The 26362-nt window shown below is 25.5% G+C and overlaps 2 protein-coding genes across 7 annotated transcripts in view; one reads left to right on the forward strand and one right to left on the reverse strand.

The window, feature by feature from the left end:
• Nucleotides 1-2862: 2862 nt before the first annotated feature.
• On the forward strand, nt 2863-10032 carry LOC132924584 (TATA box-binding protein-like 1). Its single transcript, XM_060988979.1, has 5 exons — nt 2863-3397; nt 6576-6845; nt 6945-7198; nt 9487-9581; nt 9673-10032. Exons 2-5 carry the CDS (start codon nt 6582-6584, stop codon nt 9945-9947), a joined length of 888 nt encoding a protein of 295 aa, XP_060844962.1. The 5' UTR covers nt 2863-3397; nt 6576-6581; the 3' UTR covers nt 9948-10032.
• A 6007-nt stretch (nt 10033-16039) lies between these two features.
• The window catches only part of LOC132924191 (one cut domain family member 2-like), a 29153-nt gene continuing 18830 nt past the window's right edge, over nt 16040-26362 (reverse strand). For 3 of the 6 annotated variants that reach the window (XM_060988347.1, XM_060988343.1, XM_060988344.1), the window contains 4 exons: nt 23558-23629; nt 21379-21402; nt 19363-19481; nt 16040-18970 (listed from right to left, as the gene is read on the reverse strand). In XM_060988347.1, the coding sequence (XP_060844330.1) occupies nt 18743-18970; nt 19363-19481; nt 21379-21402; nt 23558-23629 (443 nt within the window). In that variant the 3' untranslated portion in view covers nt 16040-18742. The remainder of the gene's footprint in view (nt 18971-19362; nt 19482-21378; nt 21403-23557; nt 23630-26362) is intronic. The other 3 variants (XM_060988348.1, XM_060988346.1, XM_060988345.1) reach the window with 1 other exon arrangement.

A 26362-nucleotide genomic window follows, 5' to 3' on the forward strand; every position in this document is an offset into this window, starting at 1 on the left:
AATGTATGAAGCATAAACAACCAAGTATAAAGTAATTTAGTTTTGATCTGTACAGGTAGTAACATGTGTCTATATTAGTATTTTTGTAAGTCAATATTAAGTGACCAAAAGTGTTATTTTGAAAAATTGAAGTTATTTTTATCAATAATTTATCTTTACAATATTCTGAAGCTAAATATAGGTTTTATAATTAATTGATTAATATTGTGGTCTTATAGAGCTCTCAGAATGAAACATTTATTATTTAATTGATTTTTTTTGGAACTTTCGTAAATTTTTATAATATTTAATTTTCTCACTAAAAACGATAAAAATTATGTTTTTAACTTTATTTTGTAATTACTAATTATATTGTTTTAAATTTAATTATGAAATTTTTTTTTTCACAGTTATTATTTTTTTAGTAGGTGTAGAAAATGAAGGCTTTAAGAAAATGATTTAAAATAAATAAAAATTATAATGTTTAAAAAAAATAGATTCGAATGGCTTTTTAAAAATTTACTTTATCAGTTTCTGGTCGACAATTATTGCAATTATTCCATTTACATCGTGTTCTAAAAGAAAACGGAGACAAAAAATTAAAATGTTAGTATAAAATTCCAGTATGACCAGAAAATAATTCCAGAAATTCTATGAACTGCAAAAAATAAAATGTTTTTGTCTGGCCAAAGAATTGTTTCTCAATTATTTTAGGAAACTCAAGTATCTCCAAATAGAGCTAAAAAAAAAAAAAAATTAAAAATGTGTTATACTTATCCAAACTATTTAATTCCTTATATACAACAGATAAAGTTCTGAAATATATTACTAACAATGAGCTTATTAAATAACAATAAATATATAAGTATTTGGCTGGGTTCCAAAAAAAAAGAAAGAATTTTAGTATTTTATATCCATTGTATGAAATTATGTATAATTTTATTATTATTAATATATAATGGCGAAAAAAATTGCTATCCTAATAACATGGATACTAGAGAATCAAGTTCTCAAATATCATTACAACAATTTTTAGATCACACAACTTTCAAATAATACTAGAAGTATGTAAAGTTAATATAAGTTTGATATATCTAGATATTTTATATAAAAGGGTTATGATGGCAGTAGTGGTCATAGTATAGTATACCTAAATGAAAATTTAATGACGATTCTTCAACAAATGATCAAATAATGTTTATGTTTTTAATTGTTCTATTAGAACTTTGATCTCGTTCTGGAGTTAATATTAATAAGAATAAATATGTGGTTATGTGGTGGACATGTTTAAAAAAGAAACTATCGAAATTACTAAAATAAGAAGTTCACTACTAAAAAATACTAAAATGTTTAAATCCATCGAAATCGAAAGTATAAAGAATATAGACACAGACTGAGATACATCCTGTATCAAAGGCAGCCAAACAAAGTGCCAGGGTTCTAAAAATAGTAAAAAAGTAGTTGATTTAATGAGGATTGCCGAAGAGCTAAAAAGAGAATAATACGAGTAGATGATTGTCACAGATATATTGACGATTATCTAAACTTATAGATACTAAAATCGAGCACGGAAAATCTAAATTATTTAAGAAGATAGATAACAGTTGTAGTACTATATACAGACGTATAGTAGAACTTTTTCTAACGTTTATTTTACTGCTGATTTTGTTAACGTAAACTTGTGAAAATGAGTAAAAGAAACCTAATACAAAATAATTTTATGGAAGTCAAAAGGTGTGTTAAAAATGTATTGATTATTATTATACATAAAATGGTTTTGTTACAAAATATGTATTATGTTTACCAATAAATAATATTATAGTATATTATACTATAGTATACTATAGAGTATAGACCACTTAATTTAATTTAATTTATTTTAGATTATAATAATGTCCCCATGCACTGTGCAAACACAAATAGATATAGATTTATCATCTAATCAGCAAACCCGGGTATTGTGAAAATTAGAAATTTGAAATCGAAAACAAAACAAAATAATGGGTACTTACAAGCTATGGCGGAACAATAAAATTGATATTGACAAAACGATATTAGCAAAATTGTTGTTTAAATAAAAACGTGTGTTAGCTGCATTACCAGTTTCATCTGCAACGCCTCATAGAGTCATAGAACTTTTCAACGTTGAAACGGGCGAAAACATTTTTGCGAAACACTACTGGAGAAAACCGATTAAATGGCCTAGCCTTATTAAGTGTTCATAGACGTATTAAAGTGTGGACGAAGTCCTAAGTAATTTTGGTCTTTAAAAAGATAGAGCAGTACAACAGCTGTACATTGTGTACTTGTATAAATTATTATAATTATAATGTAAATGTACTATTATAGATTAACGATTTATGTTTTTTATTTAACAAGAATGAAAAGGTGGTTTTACATTTTTATTGTAGAAATTACGAGATTTCCGGTATCTATATTTAAAAAAATATTACACCCCCCCACCCCCGAAATTTGTTTTCAGTTTCGGCCTTGAATACAATAATAAAAATAATAATAATAATAACACAACGGATATGTACAATGATGTGCGTTTGTGTGATAATAATATATATAATTTTTATTAATTTTTAGCAAACACACACACACACACACACACACACATGGACCGCGTAATAATATTATTATGATATTAGGTATACGATGATGGTATGCCTACGCATTTCCGACGACTGTGCGCGTAACGTCGAACGCGACACCGTCCTGCAGTCAGACACGGAGAGTTTGGTCGCATCCTCCTCTATGCACGCTCGTCGCCATAATTCGTTTATACCATTATAATAATAATAATAATAATAATAATAATAATATAATATAATATAATGTCGTATTGTTCCGTTGCTAGCGGGCAGTGCGCCGCTGTAAGTTATTATAATACACATCGCAGTCCCAGCGGCATTGTATCATTGCGATTTGTCTCGACGTTTTGTTATTTAATTTTGTTTTCCCCGTACCCTCTTTCCTACGGCCTTTTTTTCATTTTATTTTATTTATCCGTCGTCTCCCCGGTCTCGTTTTACACTATCTACTACAACTGTATGTCGTACAGTACTTACTATTATTTTTGTACGTACGATCGATCCCGTTTAATAACTATCCGCATAACGATATCATTATATTCTCGCAGTCAATACATATTATATATAATATATATATATATATAATACCGTACGCCTCTCCCGTCTTATTTTCTCGTTTGTTTTTCATAAAACGCACAATCGGTCACTTCGCAATCGTCGCCGCACGCGTTTCATCGCGCCGTCAGTCGGATAGAACATAGTAAAACAATAATATCATAATATTATATTATGAGATCGATATACACAATATAATAACATCGTAGTATATACGTCGATACGCCGTTTGCACAGTACCCCGCCGTGTTGTCCAGATACGTAGCGTATGTATACATATATATATTTTTTTCTATCGCACTAACATTATAATTTATAATATAATTAACTATACCTACTGACTCAAATATAATGTGTCATTATACACACACACTGACACACACATAACATAATATTTCGGTATCTGTTTTCGCGTGCGTGTATAAATTATAAATTACTAGCTAAAAATAATTATATAGTCGCGTTTGTCTATTTTTTACGTCTTCATCACCGTTTTGAAAAAATTGTATTTGGGTATAATGACGATACATGGGTATGTAGGTATCATCATCGATTATATTATACACTATGCTGTCTAATATTACTATATTATATTATAATAATCAAAGGTGTTATGTACCCGCAAGTCTATAGGGCTTGGATTTCAAAAATAGAATTAAATTTTATGTCATTAAGAATTATTACGTTATTTATTAGTTTTAGCGCGTTTAACGTTGTGACGTATAGTTTTTGCGATATGTTTATACTTATTGTTTTATAATAAATTATTATATTCGTAATTTAATTTAAACATTACATAATATAGTAGAAGTCTCTGCCGTGCCTCGATTTCATTTAAAACTACTAGGTACACGTACAAAAACATTCATCTCTAAATCTACAAAGATCGATGGCATTAATATTGTATTATAGTAGGTACTCTGTTCTAACGTAGAACAGGTATCGTGATTACTGATTACACAGTACATTTTGACTTAGAAAAACGTGGAAACGTTTACCTATCTGTAAACTTTACGTTGTTCGTAGAATGCAGGTATTAATAATTCTTATCTGATATATTTTTACTGCAGCTAAATTACCTACTAAACATCTAAATATGCTTATGCATCCATAGCTACTAGGTATTAGGTACTTACTAATTAGTTTTGTCGTATCGGTTGTGTCACGTTGACGCTGTCATGGTTTTGTTGTTTTCGTCTTTTGTAGTGTTTAAAAGTAAAAAGTTTTTTTTTTTTTTTCCATTTTAATTACACCTAAAATGTCAATCATTTTATGCTTAATAAAAATTTAAAAATTACTTTTTTTGTGTCTTGCGGCCATAACGTACATAACAATTATTGCTGACTGTTCTAATTATTATTACGAAAAAAAAAAAATAGGAAATAGGACATTGATTTTATAGCAAAGCAAATCTTGAAATAAGTGCTTATAATAGGTCCCCCAAAAAGTATTTATTGAATTTGAGCTGAGAAATAAAAAAAGACTGCAAAAATAAAAAAAAATTAAAATAATGTACCATTCAAGATTTAAAAATGATTTTTACTAGCAACTGGTATAATATATTGAAGTAGATTAAATTCATTAAAATTCAGGTTAGGTGCTAATAGTATATTATAATAGCATTATGCATTTAAAATGATGTTTCTTCTTCAAATAATGTTATAGAAGCATATTTCATATAAATTACATAATTTAAATGATATTGTTTAATTGCATTAATGTTTGATATCATGTGGTAGGTATTATGAATGTTATTTATATTTTTTACGACTGAATATCACACAATAATAGTAATAAAATAATCGTTTTGTCAGTCATTACTCATTAATTATATTTCGATGATTTTACTTATTAGTTGTTACTTTTTTATTTCTGGTAATAACATACGTATAAGTAGATTAAGTTAAAACAGTTTTAGAAATAGTTGACATTTTTTTTTTTTGAGGATCTTCATTGTAATTAGAATGATACAAAACGGATTTATCTAATACAAGAGATACCTTTCTATCATACTCCCTACTAAAAAGCGTTTGCTATAAAAGCCGAGCCCTAGTAATAATAATTAAAATAAATTTGCGATTGTCCTTGATCACTTTTTATAACTTAAGTGACATCCTTTTGCTTTACAATTGTTTTTAATAATCTAAAATTTAATATAAAACACTTAGGTATTTAGAAAACAAATTGCAATAACTATTGGTTTTGCCTAAAAAAATAAAAAAAAATACTTTTCATAAGAAATAGTGTCGTAAAGTCTATATTGAAGATGATATCCACAATATAATTTATTATTTAACTATAGGTATGTCTATTTTAGTCATCGTAATATATATTTTCCAATTAATATTGTTTTAGAATATAAAAATAATTACAGAGAATTCATGAATTAAATATTTCTATTATTTTTTTTCAATACCCAACTTAAGATATGATTACGATAATGTAAATTAACTTTTATAGTCATAAAATACAATCTCCTTGAAATTAACACACCTATTTAATACAATATTTAAGAATTCGTTGTTTACAAATATATTAAATACATTTCTGGTATTTATTTAAATATAAATTAATGTATGTAAAAGTATAAGTAGTATATACCTAAATGAACCTATAAGGTTCCCAGTGACTTAATAGAATGTATTTAAATGAGAAGAATGTTTACGTTGTTAATAATAAATTAATTTTAAATTTAATAAGTACTTAATTTTTAAATATTCATTAAAATAAGTTATACCTATTAACAGAATATTTTGTTTGTATGAATACATTTATTAGGTGATAAAGTATATTAAAATATCTAAGTCCCAATTTTCAAGTGCACATTATTTTCAAGAGCTAATTTGAGTTTGGTGTTTGATATTATGATTTTGTTGTATTAAGACCTGCAGAAAAAGTAGTACATATTATACTATCATAGGCTAGTGGCGCACATAAGAATTATGTTCATCGTGGGTCAATTATATTTTTAAGGGATCGGGGGTTTTAATAATATATTTTAATCGAACTTGAAGTTTCATTTTGGGATATGGCCCAGGTGCCATCTCCATACACACTCCTCTGGACCGGAATGAACTCTGGCGTAAATTCGCTTAACAAAGTTTACGTTTTAAGAGAGGTTAATAGTTTATTAAACCTAAAAACCAGATTATTAATTAATTATGGATAATTAAATCCATGAAGAAATAAATATTGTTGACTCTAATCGCTATACTTCCTTAGGCGGCTTAGGCCTTACTAGAGTTATCTTTTTAGCAATAATTATTCTATAATATCTCTTTTAGAACAATCTTTAGATAGGTAAAAATGTACAATTGTACTTAAATACATTTATACCTATACTTACAATTTAGAGTAAAACATGTAGTAATTAGTATTTATATTCTATTATACTTTATGTTCAACAACAGAATTATTAATATATATACATTTATTGTTTTGCAGATCAATATGACACCTGTTATTAAACTAAAAAACAAAAATAATTTAAATGTATCTCCATTGAATCTAAATTCAAACATGATTTATTTTAATAATAATCTTCGTGGTCAAGAAGAAAAGCCTTTAAAATCTATACAAGATTGTTTAAATGTCGACGATCAACTATTGATCAATATAAATAACGTATCAGCTAGTTTTAATGTGAAATTACATTTAAATCTCAGACATTTAGCATTGCATGGTCATAATGTGGAGTATAAACGTGAAAAAGCGGTAATATTATATTATTCATAATTTCTTTTATTTTAGTACTTTTGAATTTAAATACGTTAATATTATGTTTTTTTTTTATTATTATTATTATTATATTAGAAACTTATAATGAAGTTACGTAAGCCAAGCACTACAGCAAATATATGGTCGAGTGGGAAAATAGTTTGTATAGGTTCAGCATCTGAATATGATTCGAAAATAGCTTCAAAACGTATTGCTAGGATTATTCAAAGATTGGGATATGCTGAAGCAAAATTTAGTGGTTTCAAAATTGTCAATGTTCTCGGCACATGTAGCTTTCCATTTTATATCAGAATTATACAATTTTCCGAAAAATACAAATCAAATTCTCAGTAAGTATACTTACTTAAAAATTATTCAGTATACCTACTAAATATAAACTATAATGTAAATCGTTATAAATATTATAGATTCAATATTATTTATATGTAAAAAAAAAAAATTAGTACCTAATTTGGATATTTTAAATGTTTTATATACTATTTTAGGTGTATTATAAATTCTATTACCATTTTATATAATTTATTAGAAATATAAGTGAATAGTAATATAAATGGTAATTTGAAAATAAAATAAGATAATTGTCTTCATTGTTTTAATATGACATATTGACATATTAATAATTAGCGTTAATGAAAGAAATTCATTTTGTATATAGACTATATAGTACTAGGAACTCAGTGTCTACTGAAAATAAAGGAATTGATACGAGTAGAATAACCGCCAGTATATAAGAAATTAATAAAAAATAACTTATCTAATAACTTAACTTGTAGTTACTTAATAATTATTTTATTAACTATTGATCAACAATAATTGCTATTATACTGATGGCAGATATCACACGGCTGTCCATAATATGTTTCACAAAAATCGTTGACATAGTTAATATAATAGACATATTAATATTTAGTTAGTATGATTAAATAAAAATACATTTTTTTTATTTTGTACATATGTATAAAGATAATATGTATACCTAATATAATAAGTATATTCAAAATTTTAACAATTTTTTTTTTAATCATTATATAACTTAGTGAATTTATGATATATAGTTAACTCTAATAACTGTTTATTATTATTTATTTACTAATATTGTTATTAAGTTCAATTTTATAAAATTATCAATTAAATTAAATTAAATTATGATAGGCCAATATTATCTTCACAACTCCATTGTTTTCATTATTGTATTTGTGTAGTGTCAAATGTGTTATGCGCAAATAAATTTCATCTTCTAAAACATTTAAACATCATCATTAAGTTCCATTGTTGTGTCATTTTTAAATTAAAGAAAATAAAAATAAATCCATTTAGTCGAAAATTATTGGTGCAATATTTAACTAACCTGTACATTACAATTTATAACAAATTACAAATATCAGGACACATAACTAAAGATAAGAACACATAGATTTGAATTTAAAATTTTATTTTTGTATTTTTAGTACAATTTCAAATTTATAATTAAACATACTTATTTGTGAACGAAAAATTTGACCGGAATACTAATCAATGAAAAATCATAAAAATTTAGATTTAAGGAATATTCAACTAAAAAACATCGTATTATGTGTTTTTAAAATACAATTTTAATTGCTTATTATTATAGGCGTATATTAATATATATCTATATTTTGTTAATATAATAATTTAACCTAATCTAATTAATTATGTTAATATGTCATTACTGGAGTATTGGACTATAATATGGATATAAAATGGATAGTTGTGACTTGTGGTCGCAAGACAAGTCGAACATATTTTGTATCGGTAATAGTGTAGGCAAAACATTAAAAAAATATTGTTCATTTTATTATTAATTTTAAATCTCTTGTTTCTTGTTTGTTCTATTATTTAAAATTATGAAAATGTAATTATCAAAAAAAATAATAATAACAATTAGCGGTATTAAGTCATTAGAACTATACTCTATAGTTTAACAATATTGATAGTTCGTAATTAATAATTATACAGGTATGTCTAAGATTACATTAGATAAAATATTTATATTTATGAGCTAAATATAACTTTTACATTTATAAAAAGCTAATAATTCACTTAAGCAGAAAAAAATATAGTTAATAAAATATTGAACTAAAGATTATTGGCTTACTAATATTTACTGGTTTAGATTTATTACTAAATGTTGTTACTTTTGCATATAATAATTTTTTTTAAATTTAGTTTTATATATCTAATGGATAATATAACATAGTAAACATTTTAGGAATAGCCAAAGCATTATAAAATTCCACCAATGAGAATATGTTGATAAATACTTATTTTATTTTTGTTGAAAGTACGGATAAAAATATCTGATATGCATACTGCACATTATTTTGAATTTCAAATGCATATTATAAATCCAAATCATAATATTATCACATTAATATTTAAATATGAATTATAATTACTAAAAATTTTTTATTGTAATTATATTTTTTATTTTATTTTGAATGTATGTATGCATTATATATTTTTTTTCAACTGAAAAAGAATAGTAATTTTCAAAAAAAAAAAAAAACGATGAGTTTTTTTATTCAATAAGTAGTTGCAATGTCTGATAAAAACTTCTTTATGATTTTTTTTTTAAACTTCAGTATTTTATGAATAGGTATGAACCTGAATTACACCCCGGCGTCACTTACAGAATTAAAGAATTTAAAGCTACATTAAAAATATACTCTACTGGTAGCATAACAGTAAATGGTAAGAAAATTATCAAAGAAATAAGAAAAAAAAATGTTTGTTAGCATATCATATCGTAACATTTATTCATTGAATTATATTTTGTCCACAGCTCCGAGTGAAGCAATAGTGAAACTTGCCATTGAACACATATATCCTTTAGTATTACCATTTGGGCGAAACAAGATATTGGACGATACGTGTCTTGTAGGAGTGACCGAAGAAAACAAATACCGCGAACAAAATACTAGAGTATTGGAATCCACTGGTCATTTGCCAATATTATATCATAGCCCCGTTGGAGAATTAATTAAAAATTGGCAACTAAACACTTTGGTACCTAAAGTAGACAAAAATAATGATATTTTATTAAATTATACTGCGTAAACTTATACATTTTTTCTTCTGCGGTTATAATGTACCTATGTTATTAAATGTTGATTCTATTAAAAGGAATTTTAATATAAAATTATATTTTGTTTCTCAATTAATTTATAATTGTTATACTCGTATTATAAATAGGTAATTAAAATTCAATATTTTAAAAATGTATTTTTGATAAAATTTGTTTTGCACAATAAAAACACCTTGAAAATTTAAAATATATAAATGTATAATATTAAAATAATTAAATATTAATTATTTAATAAATGTAATGTTTTCGGCAAAAATAATTTAACTTGCCGCAATACTAATAGTAAAATTACTTTTATAGAAATATCAAAAAAACACATCATGAAAATGTATATACTTAGTGATATAATAGGCTGACGGTCGATAGACTGTCTTTGTTTAAAATCGTTTTTTGTATACAATTGAATTAAAATATAACACATCTATTACGGTGACCCACTCGATGTTTACAAGTTACAGTATAGGCGTACAGCAGAGCGGTACCCACTTGCCTATCTTTTTTCTTCGGCCGAATATATAATTTTTTAAGAAATATCTAGTTTGAAATATATTTTAACCTATATATTATGTTTTCTAAAGACCATTTTAAATGGTTATTTGCACGCATACACAACGTTATAGAGCAAATAACCCGAATAGGATACCAATTAAAAACTATTATCTAACAAATTTTATTGAACAATTATATTAAATACCTATAGATCAAATAGTAACTGCAACACTTTTGATGATGGCGTTTTTGGTTCTTTAATAAAGTTTAAATGGAATAAAAATAAAAAGATTAACGAAGAAGAACATTTTGGTAAAATGTTTTATTGTAACATATTAAACTATTATTAAACTGTCATAAATTGATAAAACTGCAAATATTATTTATCACTCAATAAGTGTTATAAAATAAAATAGGTTGTATTATTTTATATCTACTAGTATTATTTTAGTTGTACTTTTTTATTTTTATTATAAATATTATACAGTTTTTTTGTAGTACTTACAATACTTACCTACGAGTAGTAAGCATTTTTTTTTTTTATGAACTATTTTTATATGTTTTATTAATCATATTACATATACAGTTGTATTGTAATTTACTTTTTGATATATTTGGTAAAAATATAATACATAATTTAATATAGTTATGACTCAAATTTTAATCATTGTTAATTATTATTTATTATATTTACGTAAGAAATTAATAAAAATAATTTTAAAATGAACAGTAATAATATTATCATTCTGCATCATGATTATAAATTAAATCTAAATTATTTGTGATGTGTGATAAGGATAAAAACAAACAAAGCCTATATTGCAAACAGTGGCCACTTTCAATTTAATTCATTGGTTGTATAAAGATGTCGGTAATTTAGTAGTATTATATTATAGGTATGGTAATAATACATTGTTAATAAAATATAAAAAATGTGTTTAATTTGATTTATTTTACTAATAACTAATAAGTAATATGTTTATAAATATTCACATATATCACGCATGATGAGATATTTATTGTATACTATTTATGTTATACTTTTTATTTCAGTTAATTAACTACCTATATTCTTATAGCTTTATCAATGTCAAAAGTGCAATTGTTTTATAATATTGAATTGTATATAATAATATTTAGTAAGTATAATATCATTGATAAATTTGAAATTTTCTAGAAATTGGTAAGTGAAAAGTAGTTAGTAAGTATCTACCATTAGATACGTATAAGTATGAATTGTTAATTTTTATTCAATAATACAATTTTTTAATTTTGTAATTGTTATCTTTATAAAATAATCCATATATATACTAGGTGGTACTAAAATGTATTATACACGACATCACAACTACGTTAAGTAGAAAAAAAATGATTAGGGTACAACAATCAATCTCAAGAAAAAAAGACTAACATAATCGTTGACTCCAAAAAATAAATATATAAAATAAGTTTTACTTTCAATTTATTGATAAATTATGTTTTATTTATTACAATTTAAATTGAGTTGTCAAAATAAGTTCACATTTTTTTATTTATAAATAAAATCAATTCTTCTGTAATATAAAATATTATTCTCGTAACACTAAACAGTATGAAATAGTAAAACAAACCAATAAGGTACCTTCAATATGTATATTTTTTTAACGTCGAATCATTGCACTAAATAAATACTTTATTAGTATTAATAAAATGAATATGAAGTTGGTTAACTAAACATAGGTAGTTTGTAATACGCGTTTAAATTTACTTTGTATGTTCAATATCATTATAAACGATTTGTGATTATTTAAAGTTACATTGTACGTTTAGTTGCATTTCGATACATTACAGGCGCCTAATTATATATCGCAACGTCCTACACGAGATAGCGTCATATAATCCATCCACAGTATACTTTAGTAAGTGAAGGTTGTTGGGACGTGGTAAGCAAGTGTAATAAATAAAAAAAAACACAGAGGACGCGTTGCGCACTTCGTAGTGTGCTTTCCGAGTTTGTTCAAGCGACTGACGACGGCTACGTAAATCGATAGCGCATCGATCACGACTGTGTAGATCGTCGCGGCAATATAATTGATAATAATATACATATATATATAAGTCACACACTACTCGGTACGCAACAAAGGTTATGAATAAAATTAATCTATATGATCTATTTTAGTTTTAGTATTGATAGTTGGTATATACACACAATTACACCAACGTATATTATACAAAAATAGTTTTTAAATTTAGTCGAATAATGTTTTACAGAAATTGCTCGTTTTTTATGATCAATTAATGAATTACTGTATTAGTTGTATATTTTGTTTGTAGAAATAATAAGTTGGGCACATTCTATAATATAGAACCTATATTTTACTTTTATATATTTGAAATAGTGTTACATTGTTAATTATCATCAGCCAAAGGTATTATTATACCTTACATGAATAATATATCATAAATATTCAACGAAGTTGGGTATCCTTATCAATTTTTCAAAAGTCAATTTTACTATAGGCTACTATTTACCATTCTTACCGTTAAAGTGTAAAATTATGTGACCATTCGGCTATTCGCCGAAATACGACAGTCGAGTTTCCGTGGTCGCCTGTCGTTTTTGTTCACGGTCACCAACCACCACCACCATACGAGTCCCCAAAGACTGGGACATCGTGAATTTTAAAAAAGTTCACGTTTTTGAACATTTAGGTAATAACAGAAAATAAAAGAGGAACTCGTAAAAAAAAAATAATGCGTAGAACAAAACTATGTATATTGAAAAAATAATTAATGTAGTGCCGAGAAAGTCAAACGAGCATAAGACTCAGACAGAAAAAACACGTACACAGAGATAATAATATTATAAATAAATAACGAGGACGGCGGGACAAAAGACTGTTCCGTGACTTTTGTTTCATTGTATTATTATCAATAATAATGTATAAACAGACTACTTGTCTTATATTATATTATGTAAGGCGTATATAATATATGGTGGCTCCGATGGACGGTTACCGGCGTGTGATAATACATTAATATTTTTTTAATATAATATAATGATACGTACTGGTCAGATAATTAAACGAGGAAAATAATAATCACAATATGTACCTATATATACCTATATATAATAATAATAATAATAATAATATGATATAAATAACATTAGGGACCGCAGGCACCGGTCAATCGTCGATGGTCGCCCGGAAAACGTTCTAGCCCACGGACATTGTTTGGGAGGATTATTGTCTGCAGTAGTCACTCCGTGTTGAAGGAAATTCAGTAATATAAAAATATATAGAACAACTATAATATACAGGTGTTTTTGCTTGGACGGTCGAAAGGAAAGTACAAACGGGCTGACGCGAACCGATCGTCGTCAGCTGCAAAATGGTAAACGGTTTAAACTGCATAACGCGGACACTTTGTACTATTATATTCATAAAGTATATATTAATGTATATAGTAATATAACTAAGTGTTATGTGTATATAATGTAAATTATTAAAATGTAAAAATTAAATATAAAAAAAGTAAATTTATTAAAAACGTTGTAAAATATAGTATATTAGTATATTACTATTAGTCAAAATAATCAGTTTAAATCAATTGAAAATGTGTAGAATATAAATATATGTTAAAAACGAGAAATAATGTTACAACCGAAATATATAATACATGGAATTTAAAAATTCAAAATTATTTCATTGTTTTGGTGTTGGTTACATAAAGTTATAATATCTTATTATTTTCATCAGAATTAGATTTTTGCTTCTTATTGCCACGTTCGTCCAATTGTATTGTCCGCAAAACTGTCCAAAAACTCGGAGAATGTTTAAGATACCTACTTAGATTTACCGAATAATATTTAAAATTTTAAACTTAGTATCAATTTTAATAAAATTGTATATACTCGTAATAGTACAAAGTGTGTCCACGTTTTACAATGTACCTTTTTACCCGACCGTACAAGTGTCCGCGTTACAAAGTGACCTAGAACCCTGCAAAATTGGGGGTATAGGTAATCCGGTATAATAGTTAATTGTTGAAAGAAGTGTTGTTATTGTGCAATATTGTGGGCAGTCCCGGTTGGTGTTCGATATGCGTAGTACGAACGATTATTGTTATTATTAAATATGACAACAAAATAATAAAATAGTCAAAAAAATAAGTGCAATGTTACGTCGAGTGTCACGAGTAATCAAAAAATAAAATTAAAATTAACTCATAGTTGGAAAATTGAAGCGCGTTATACGACATGGGGACACAGATGTTGCTCTATATACATTAGAACGCATAACGCAAATACTCGTTATTTTGTAATTATTAGTCTATACATTTACACAAAACGATTAAATCAATTGTGTTTTCCTACTGTAATCGATTATAGTTACTACTCGTTAGTTCGTTACTAGTAAAATAAGTGATTTTCATATTAATACATATATTTCTGTTATACAAACAGTACAAAAAAAAAAAAAATACCGTTTCTTTTATTTTGGATTGACCACAATCCACATATTATCATTTATCTTTTATTATAGATGGAAAAATAAACTAAATATATTTTGGTTAGTATACAGTATATACCCGGTGTGGCGGTGTTCAATAAGTTTGGAGACTCTACTTACTGTATGCATATTTTAATACCTACACGGAGCAATTACAGATAACACTGCTGCTGTACATTTATAATATACAATATTTAATTATTTTATTAATTATATCATGATAATATCGTTTATTAGTCCCAATTAGTCTAATGAACATTTCTATATACACTCAATATACGTCTAAGAAAGAGGGTCGTGGGGATTTCCTTAGCTAAAACTGATTGTTTTTGATTTCACCGATCCTACATTAAATGAGTGTAGAGTGATGTGTTTATACGTACAAGCATGGACTATGAACATTTTAGGTCGACCAAACAAGGGTTAACTAATGTCTATTTTAATTTGAAAACTTTTTTCTAATTTTAATTTGATTACCTTGTTAAATTTATTAAATTTCCACGAACTTAAACATCCAGTAAATCAATTAACATTTTAAAGTTTAAACATAATTTATTTAAAATTAAATTAAATTTTATTATATTATAATTATTCTAACAAAATTTATTTGATTATCTTCCACTGATCATATTTAGATACATTAATATATAAACCATTTTCTTAAACAACTGGCAGAGTGTAATAAATATAATAAACAAATAAAATTACGTTGTTAACTGTAAACTTAAATGCTGAATCCACTCTAAACACTGCACCATCTAAAAACAAATTTCAGTAACTTATTTATTTTTAGGCACGTTTTTATAGTAAGTTGTATCGTACTTTGATATAATTTAGAAAAATCACACTTCATACGTCATATAAAATAACGGAAAAATAGGTTATTCATGATAGTGGTGTGGCGGCTGAAAAGCTTATCCAAGACGCCGTGGGGTTATAATTTTAATATTCACATATTACCTATATAATTGATTTTGTTGATAAGACATACGTGTGACAAACGTATTGGACAATATGTTATTTTATATTTAACGTGTTTGTACTACATAGTACAACATTATACATGAAAGAAATAAACGTAAATATATATATGATATATTTATATAATTATCAATACACTGCACTGTAAAAAAAACGTGTAGGTAGGTACCTTAAATCGTTTGTTATAAGATAATTTTGAGTTTTTCTTTTCATGCACGCCGAAGTTAGTATATTAAATTAAACAAAAATAATTTTTCCGTTGAATTTACAGTAATGCTTTATTATTAAAGTACTGATAAAATGTTAAATTACTTTCAGAAACATCTAATACACTATTCTTTTAGACATTTCTTTGGATAATAAAAAGAAATTTTCACATTTTTATTTTTATAATCATGAAATAAAACATTTCCATAGTAAATTATTTTTTCACGTTTCATAGTTATTTAACTAAATAATATTTATGGTCTATTGGTCTATCAAAAATTTGGTTTGTGAAAATTGTTAACAATTTATTAATACATAATATAATATATAATATCACTAGAAAATGAAATTAAGTATAAAACATACAATGGTTTTACATGACTAGATTAGTATTTAGTATTAATACATTGGTAGCATTCCAAGACTAGAAACGGTTTTTTAAAAAATACATTTTAGTATACAATATTTTCTTATAAATTGTTTACAAACTAAAAAAAAAAAAATGACTAGGTATATAAATTATAGTAGGTAACACATAAATTTGTTTAATAATAATAATAATAATGATAATAATAATAATAATAATACTAAACAACTAAAAATACATTTGAAATAACAGTTAATTAAATTGCCAAGTATTAAAAAAAAGACGTGTTCGAATCTAAATAGATACTTATATATTCGCACAGAAAATTGCCCAAAAAATACAATCATATTAAAATATAACCTTAAGGTTATAAAATATAAATATAATATATACAATATTTTACAACTAATCATATTTGATTGTAATGATTTTTTTAACGTGTCAATGTGCATGTGTATTAATTATTTTGTTACAAATAAATCGGATGCATAATAGAAAAATCTATGATACAAATTATATATAATAATAATATATTCTCGTTTTATTAAAAATAATTTACTGGCTAGGCAACCACACATACGCACTAAACTTACATTAAATTATACTACACACTATTGGGCTCTTATAATGTACACATGAAAAATAAAATATTTAACAGACAAAGAATCTGTGCAAGAAATCTGAATTTTAATCTGATGTTTGGAATTCTTTATATGGGAATGGGATAATAATCAATTAGTAAAAAATACTTAATCATAATTGGCTGGAATAGTGGAATACTATTGACCGCAGGTAAAAAGATAATATTACGAATGAATGTCGTTTTTATTAATACATTTTATAGATTTCAAAAGTTGAGAAGAAAAAAAACGAATTAAAAAAAATTGTTGACGAAAACAAAAATTGCATGTGATTCAGGTAATTGATTCCTTAAGAGATTTTAAGTTAAAATCAATAAATTAACAATCTCTGAGCAATCAAATTACCCTTAATTTAATCATTATTGTTTTGTTTGATACTTTCTTTTTCACTTCAAACACCATAAAAATAAATTAAACCATTGCATTGTTTTCAGAAAAACCACAAAACAAAAAACTCGGGTCGAAAACAAAAATAAATAAATTAATAACTAAAATTAAATAAAATAATAAAAAAATCACTAATTATTAAATTTGACATTAAGTCGATTGCACTAACTATTTTGACTAGAAATGATAATAACTATGGAATGCTTAAGGTATCACTAAAATTTAATTTCTATTAGAAACTCGGACGCAAACAATGCGATTCCGTTAGGTAGGAATTTCTACTTGGTAATCAGTTTCATGAAAAAATATTAATATTCAATTAAAAATATTTAAGCTCGTTATAAATTATTTTGTTTTAATGAATTATTTGTTAAGACCATATTTTACTATGTTCTTTTATTACTGTTGTTTTTATGTTAGGTATTACAAAATATTATGACGGAATATATTTTGGTAAAATTTGTGAAAGCACAAAGTTGCGATAAAAATATACACTTCAAAAGAATTGTTTATAAATATGTTTTTTCAATTTTTATGTAAATTGAGCGGTTTTTGACTAGATAATTTTATTCGATTGAACAATCATTAAAGGTTGTAGTTGGGCCTTAATAATATTATTTACTTCAATATGGCTACATATGCGAAGAGATCATTAGGTAAATATTGTATTAACATCAGTGAAGTGGTTTTCAACAAAATCAGTACAATATGTTTTAAAATAATAATATTTAAAGCGTAATTATATTATACTGTTGTTATATAAAACAAAATATGTAATCATTGGTATAAACTATTTTATAATAACGTAGTAGTGGTATTATAGATATCCACGAAAATAAATAAATACATTTATTGGTATAATCAAATAATGAATATATACAGAAGTCAATCGATTTTCGATTTTTACATAATTTGTTTGTTTTCAATTACCATGATTTTGTGATGGCGAGTGGGAACATGCGGTTATGGTTAAGTGTTTCGATTAAATCAAATAGGGATAAAATTATAGGGAAATATGTTATGTTGCCTTACCATAATATATATATATATATATCGAGATAATATTTTTATGTAAAAACAGAAAAAAATATATACCTATTAACTTTTATAGTATAACTGACCAGAAAATAAATCACATTTCGATATTGTACTCTAACATTTTGGAATAAATATCTATATTTATCCTAATTAATTATTGGTCACAACACTTCAGACTGGTGGTTACCCATATGTGTCCCTGTTTGCATGCTAACTACAATGTCGTCTTGATGGTGGTTCGATGCCGCCATTGCTTTTGGATCTTCATCCTTCCACTTATCCATCGATCGTCTCCTGGCATTCATGAAGAAATTGCCGACTGTAGTCGGTTCCAGACCTAATTGCCTAGCAATGGTCACTTGCATTTCTTTTGACGGCCTTTTCGTTTCCTACGGAATTAACATTTAAAAAGTTAGTTTTTTAACCTAGAATTATAAATATTTTTAATTTTTAAGTTTTTGATTTTGATTATGTATAATTTGTTTATTTTAGATGCAATAATGGCGGTCACACGTTTTTAATTTTTAAATCTCTAAAAATATTATTAGCGTTTTTAATATTAACCTTATTTTAAACGATTAAGTTTACGTTTTCCATTTTTTTCCCACTTTTGACGTAAGTTTCAACTTTATCGTTTTATATTACAATGTGAATTACATATTTCGTAACATTTTTTAAATAGATACTTATCAGTGGTATATTTTTAAAGTGTTATTTTAAACGTTTCTTAATATTGTTAAAAAAAAAAAAATCAATAATATTATTATAGTTATGTAAGTACCTTAAAAATAGCTTGTAGTGTTCGTCGTTGAAGATCAGTAAAGACCAAACGTGGTTTTTTGGGTGCAGTTGAATGATCAGGAACAATAGGTTGGGATTCTTCTTTTCGTTTGCAAGGAGCTAAAAAAAATAAAGAAACAATAATTAAAAATATTAGTATTAACTAAGATACAATTGTAAACTTAGGTGCATATCATACAAATACATTGATAAATTATTCGTTAATCAATAATTTTATATAAGTATTTTTTTCACGAATTATATTAGTATATAGGGATCCAAAGTATTACAAAAATTGTATTATAATATACGAGTAAACAAAATTAAACATAGTCGAAAACTGTCATAATAAAATGGAATTATTAAAAAAAATAAACTTGATAGGAGCTTTTTCAATTTTTACAATTATTCAATTGTTAATTTTGTGGTAAGTTGATTCTTATGATGAAGAATAATTATAAAATATGTTTTAAAATGATAATTGTCTTAAAAAAGAAGTACGAGTTATAAGCTTATTGCTTCGGGAAATACAATTTTAAAATCAAATCGTAGTTTTTAGTTTTATAGTATATATAAAAAAATATGAAACGATATATTTTTACTTTTAGTTTTAAATCTAATTGAATATTAATATGGTCTGTGGATAATTAATGCAAAAAAGGCCACATTAGAGAAAAATGTATAGTACTTAATGCATTCTAGAAATTTATATAGGTAATAATATATAGTATTATATATTTAAATTTGGTATTTTTTAGTAATTACTAATTTTTTTTAATGACCTTATGACTTTTTAAGATAATATGTACTTAAAACAAAACATTTCGTAACTATGTCATATTTTATATTTAAAAATATTAAAACCAGTATGATTACATACATGAAAAGAGTATAGGGTGGAATAGTTACGACTTTAAAATGTCTGGAATTATAAAATTAAATATTTCTATGTTTTATGTAGAATGAGTGAGCTAACCTAATGTTGTAAAGCGTATCGTATATTCCTGCTTTTCACTTACTGACGTGTGTAATACGTAAACGCCCACTTAAGTCTACAAAACATATTATAAACTCGTTTGTAAGTTTTTCCTTGATTTACTTAATTTAATTAACTCATTATTGAGTAAAACAGAATACATTTTCACATAGGTAACATGATGTTGTAAAATATATAATTATATTACTTTATACAATTTATAATTATCACAGTGAGTTTACTGTACATGGTATGTAGATATTTTTAATTAATTATTAATTAAGTTGGATTAAAAATATAAATACATATCGTATATATATTATATTATATTTACCTATATACTTAGTTTTTTTATAAATTGTATATTATATTACATTTGGACGACAAAATATCAAACTCAGAAAAAATGTATTAAGCTAATGGTTATCTACATTCTATGGTATACCTATATTCGATTATTATTATTTTTAAACATATCAAATTTACAAGGCATTAATAAAAATAGAATAAATTACTTTCAACAATGTTGTATCAAAAATAAACATGATTAAACCAACAATAAGAAATACTGACATTTTTAGTAAAATGTGGTAATAAAAATCTTATTTATCATAGTATTATATTATAATTATTTTTATATTTTTTTATTAAAGCTCAACTCGACTGTTTTAATTAAAGTTCGTGGATTAAAAACTGAAACAGGGGTAAAATAAGAAAGGTCGTTGTTTAAATTCCTTAATACTTAGGTGATATTTGAGATAGTTACAAAAAAAAAAAACATGTACATGGGAAACGCACACATTTTAACAAAAATCTTAAATTTTATTAAGTAAACTGAGCTCTTCCACTTAGAAACCTTTTTTCGGAAATAGTCCATCATGGATTTAAATTTAATATACTTGCCCCAGTAGAGACTAGTTTTTAAGAACATTTTCATTGTATTTATAGCCTTTAATTTCTAATAGGTACATGAATCTTTACATATATTTTTAGCACAAAGGTGATTTATAATTGTACTGGTTATTTTAAATGATAACTTACGGTTTTGCTGTGGAATTTGAGCTACTGTGAAAAAAAAACAAAAAAGTTATACGTATGTATTTTTGGTGATAAAACAAACAAATATATACATTTTTTTATCAAACTTTTTATTTTAACTATATCTAGATTTGATTTTCATTGTACTATCTCGAGACAATAAATGAGAACAGTTATAATATGTGTGTTCATATTAGTTTATTGTTTCAATACAATACAATTATGTAAGTATAAATTAACTATCTACCTATACATAATTACGCAGAATAACGTTAATTGGAATTAAGTTTATGTGTTAAATCATAGAAAACCAGAATAGGGACAAAACCGATGAACACGAGCAAACATTTGGATTGAATCGAAATACTTCAGCCAATGCTTACAATAAATATAATATACAGACGACCCGAGTGATTTGATTATGACGGTTAATGTAATTTGTAAGGATACAAAAATATCCTTTCGATTTATATAGGTAAGCATAGTTCTCCAAGATGGATGACAATTGACATTCATTTTATTGTGTTATGGATATCAATAAAAATAACTTTGTGTTAGACCATATTAAAGACTATATCGTTTAACATCAGAATAAAATATTGATTTTGGCATTAAAGTAGAGTTGCAGAGGAAGTTATTATTAGTGATTTCCAGGAAAACATTTTTAAAACGTGTAAAGGAATAAGTTGAAACTTACATCCACGAACATTATATTAGTAAAGAAATTAATTTTTGACCCACGTGGTCGTTCAGTTTTGTTTATTTTTTTCACATTTAATATTCTATTATAATGACATGCTTTATTTTTTTATCCTGAACAGGGTAAAATAAATATTGTTTTCCTAATATTTAATTCTTACGAAAAGATAAAAAAACTTTGAAGACTAAAAATACTGTTAGAAAAATTTATAATTTTACTTTGTAAAAAACGTGTTTATTAAAAATATTTAAAATAAAATGTCTTGAATACGGTTAATCGTTTTTTTTTTGTACCTAACTTAAAATAATGTTAGAATAAAGTTATTAATATGTTTTTAATTATAGCTAATAATCTAAATTAATGGTGATTAATGTACATGACACATATGATATTTATTATTATGGTATTATTATTATTGCAGTAAGTTCAAAAACGTAAATTATAGTTTAAATTTTAATATAATTAGATTATATATAATTAATATATTTTAGGTTTTAAATTATAAAATGTTATTAAATTTTTTTTTTAATTTTTAACTATTTTATAAAATTAAAGTTAATTTTATTTTAGTTTTGATTGATGATTATTGTTTAGATTCGTGAATAAATCAGACTAAAAATGTTAATAATAAAATAATATACTATGTATTATTTAAAGTACGAAAAATTAAACTTATTAACTAAATTATATCAGAATAATAATTAATAGATAAAAAATTATAAATATTGAGTAAAAATAAATAACTCAAATCATTTTAATATCAATATAAATTTTCAATTGTGTACTCATAAAAAAAAATATTATGATATGTGATACCTCTATTTATGTTTTATGAAAAGCAAATAATTGGGGTTTTAAGTACGACAAATAAAACTAATTTAGAATTTACATTTAGAATGTAGGTAAATCAATATCAGATGGTACCTTTTCAAAAATTAGTATGTAATAGTTCCCGAATGAATACGAGTTAATATAGAGGGTAAGAAAAAAAACCAAATATCATTTTCATATTATTTTGGATGTATTTATATTACTGAATAGATTTTGATTTATTTTATGTTAAAAATAAAATAATATTTTTACCAAGTATTTTATTTGTATACCTACTTCTTTTAATACACAATTTATTCAATATCTTTACTTTTGTAGTAGTGGAACCAAAAGAAAAGTGTACATTATTAACGAATTAAAAACAAAATATTCGAATAAGATCAAACGCTGAAACACAACCCTCAATTTTTAAAAATGTCATTCCGTGCTTACAATTTGCGGTTTTATTATTTTTAGGAACTATTTTGCATTTTTCTATGATTTAATACTGCTTTTAATTATATTTTTCTTTTTTTATATTAGTCGGTAAATAAGAGTGGAACGTATATTATAATGTAAAAAAAAAAGTTATTGTAAAATGTTTTAAGATTTAAGACACTATTGTATATACTAAATACTTATGTACCTAAATATAATAATTATAGTACTAACCCATGTTGTTGATGTAATTTCCGACATTTGGTGTTGTAACATTTTGCAGTCCGTTTTCTGCCAATAACATACCTGAAAAATAAATAAAACGTTATCTAGTTTACAAAATTGACAACTTTCTCTTCCTTTGTTAATAATAACGAGGTACCATCGTTACGCCGTAAAAATACAAAACAAAAATCAATGACTGTTAATTTTAATCATGATGAGAATAAACCTTTAAAACAGTACACAGTGTATCATTACGAGAATTACATCAGATTATTAGAACCAATCGTTGTCCTGGTAGTAAATTTCTTTTAAATAAAAATTACGTTCGAGACACGATATATAATCCCGTCCGTTGCTATTCTAGAGCTGGCCTTTAATATTTAGTTACTTATAAATCAGTGTTACGATTAAATTATTGATCAGAAGCGGGAACCCAATAGACTTCGGTTTTCACAACTATTAAGAGAAATGAAAAAAATATATTTTTACGACGAATCGCATCACCACATCATAAATTATTGTTCATCGAACTATTGAAGACCAACGAAACATAATAGTTGACGAAGATATTGATCATTTTTATTCGGATAGGAGAAAAATGGATTTGTTGCACTCGGGTGATTGGCAATTTTCCAACACACTCTACAGCGTTTGCTACGACGGTATATCAATATAACTTATATTTGCATTTTTAAAAGCGTCAATAAGTATATATATATATATTAGTAAATTGAACTTTGAAATCAATTTTCCGAGTCCCCCCCAAACATTCCCACATTTATTGTCAATTGAAAACGAAACTAAATCGATTCCGCGAGCGCAAAAATAAATGTACATTCTCGTATATTATTTTTAATGACCCATTGGAGAATATAATGCCCGCACTAAAAGCGTAAGTAATATCGATTAAGATTTTTTACGGCCGAGACAATATAAAGTACGGACAAATAAAGAAACGTATAGGTACGGCGCACGTATTAAGGTATTAATAAGAGTATATTGTACAATATAATATTATGCTGTGCCATTGAACACACTAAAACTTTGTGTTTGAAAACGTAATTGTCTAATATTTGAACGCCATCACCGTTTGACATTAATCGTGGGTTTAATAAAATACGATATTATGGCGACGGCATCGGCCGTTGGACAATAAATAATGTAGTTTATAATATTATTGTACTGCAATGTGTAATTGAAATGGAATTGTCGTTGTCAGCCGTAAAAACGTATTCCGACGATAAACTTTTTCGTATTTTATAGTTTCCGAGTAAGCTGTACATCGACGAAAAAGTAAAATCGATAAGCATTACGGTGCAGGCATCAGCGAGAGATAAAATTCTGACTGTACAGATACCGTCGATTGTCAAAACACACAACATCCAACCTTTGGTGTTTACAGATAGTTGTGTAACTATCCGTTCGTGTTATTTTCAGATAACTCTTTATATATAGTTACTTATATTATTGTTTATTATTATTGTTCGTGTAAAATAATAATAGTTATGAATACGAAGAAACTTCAGTAATATAAATATTTTGCTTCGTACCTAGCTAATAATTATTATAATGGCATTTAAAAAAAAAATATGATATTACAAAAAATTACCGAAATATCGCGATATTAAAAACATACCAATGGAAAAAAAAACACTAAATAAAAGAGTCGATATGATTTGACAATACAAATCAATGTTGTCATATTTTTTTGACTAGGGACATATTTGTCACATATCAAAAGGGTAAATTTTTAATCACCTCATTCAATGGTTTGAAATGTATTTGACTGTTAACACGGTAGACCACGTTAACGCAACAATGACGATTTCGTATGAACACAAAAATTCTTGTAGACAATTTTTTTCCGCAGTAATTATGCAACGTAGTTACAAGAATTTTATTCTATTAATCTTAGTGCAGGTCGTTGAATGGGAGAAAAATACGGTTCCAAACCTATTAATGTTTTCGATTGAAGACTTTTTATTTAAATTTAATTTATAAATGTCAGATACAGAGAAAATCATTGAAATATTATAGTTATTAGAACCATCAGATTTATACATCTTATAACGACGGTGTTATGATAATTATTGTTCCTAGCCGACGAATCGTTTCCATTTCAATGCCGTTTTCCCGGACAGAATTGATAAAATATCGTTTCTCAAAACATTCTAAAAACAGTTGAAAAACTTTCTAATGACGATAATATTTTAAAAATAATTCGAAAAGATTATCGTTTTTTTTTTTTTTTTTTTCAAAACGGTATCTGTTATTAATCTTCGCGTACCGTCTCTCGTGCGCTTCATTAATATTAATAGGCAGCACTAGACAATTTCGTACGAAACTTTCCAGTGCGAAAGCCTGCAGTGTGTTGTGTTGGATTTCGATAATTTAAAATATAAAAAAAAAAGTTACGTTCACCACTACAAGTCTACAACGCTACAATACGGTATAACATCGCTGACGCGACGATAAACATTGCACTCGTATCGGTCCTATACACACGCGATATTGCTGCTCAAGCAGAGTCTGTGCTGATTATTCTGCCCGCACCGCCGCGATCTTCTTGCTATACCAATTTGAACGTTCGCCATACTCGTTTGTGGATATTGTAATAATGTTAGGTTGGGTTCAAGCGCCGGATTATATGCGTAGAATCGTATAATATACAATTACCTAGTTCAGTGTTAGGACAGCGTAAGTATAGTAATGTCTTTTGATATACTTCTGTTCGTTGCAACACGTTATAAATATAGAAAAAAATTAACAAATACCTAATTTTATTTCAAACGATTGCGGGCAAAAAAATATAAC

Source organism: Rhopalosiphum padi, chromosome 3 (assembly GCF_020882245.1).
Source record: "Rhopalosiphum padi isolate XX-2018 chromosome 3, ASM2088224v1, whole genome shotgun sequence".
NCBI lineage: Eukaryota > Metazoa > Arthropoda > Insecta > Hemiptera > Aphididae > Rhopalosiphum > Rhopalosiphum padi.

Bases quoted from the DNA above. Each gene is read 5' to 3' on its own strand.
- LOC132924584 (XM_060988979.1), top strand. From the start codon at position 6,582: ATGACACCTGTTATTAAACTAAAAAACAAAAATAATTTAAATGTATCT. The intron at 6,846-6,944 runs GTAATATTATAT...TTATTATATTAG, and splicing joins AGTATAAACGTGAAAAAGCG to AAACTTATAATGAAGTTACG. The intron at 7,199-9,486 runs GTAAGTATACTT...TTTTATGAATAG, and splicing joins AAATACAAATCAAATTCTCA to GTATGAACCTGAATTACACC.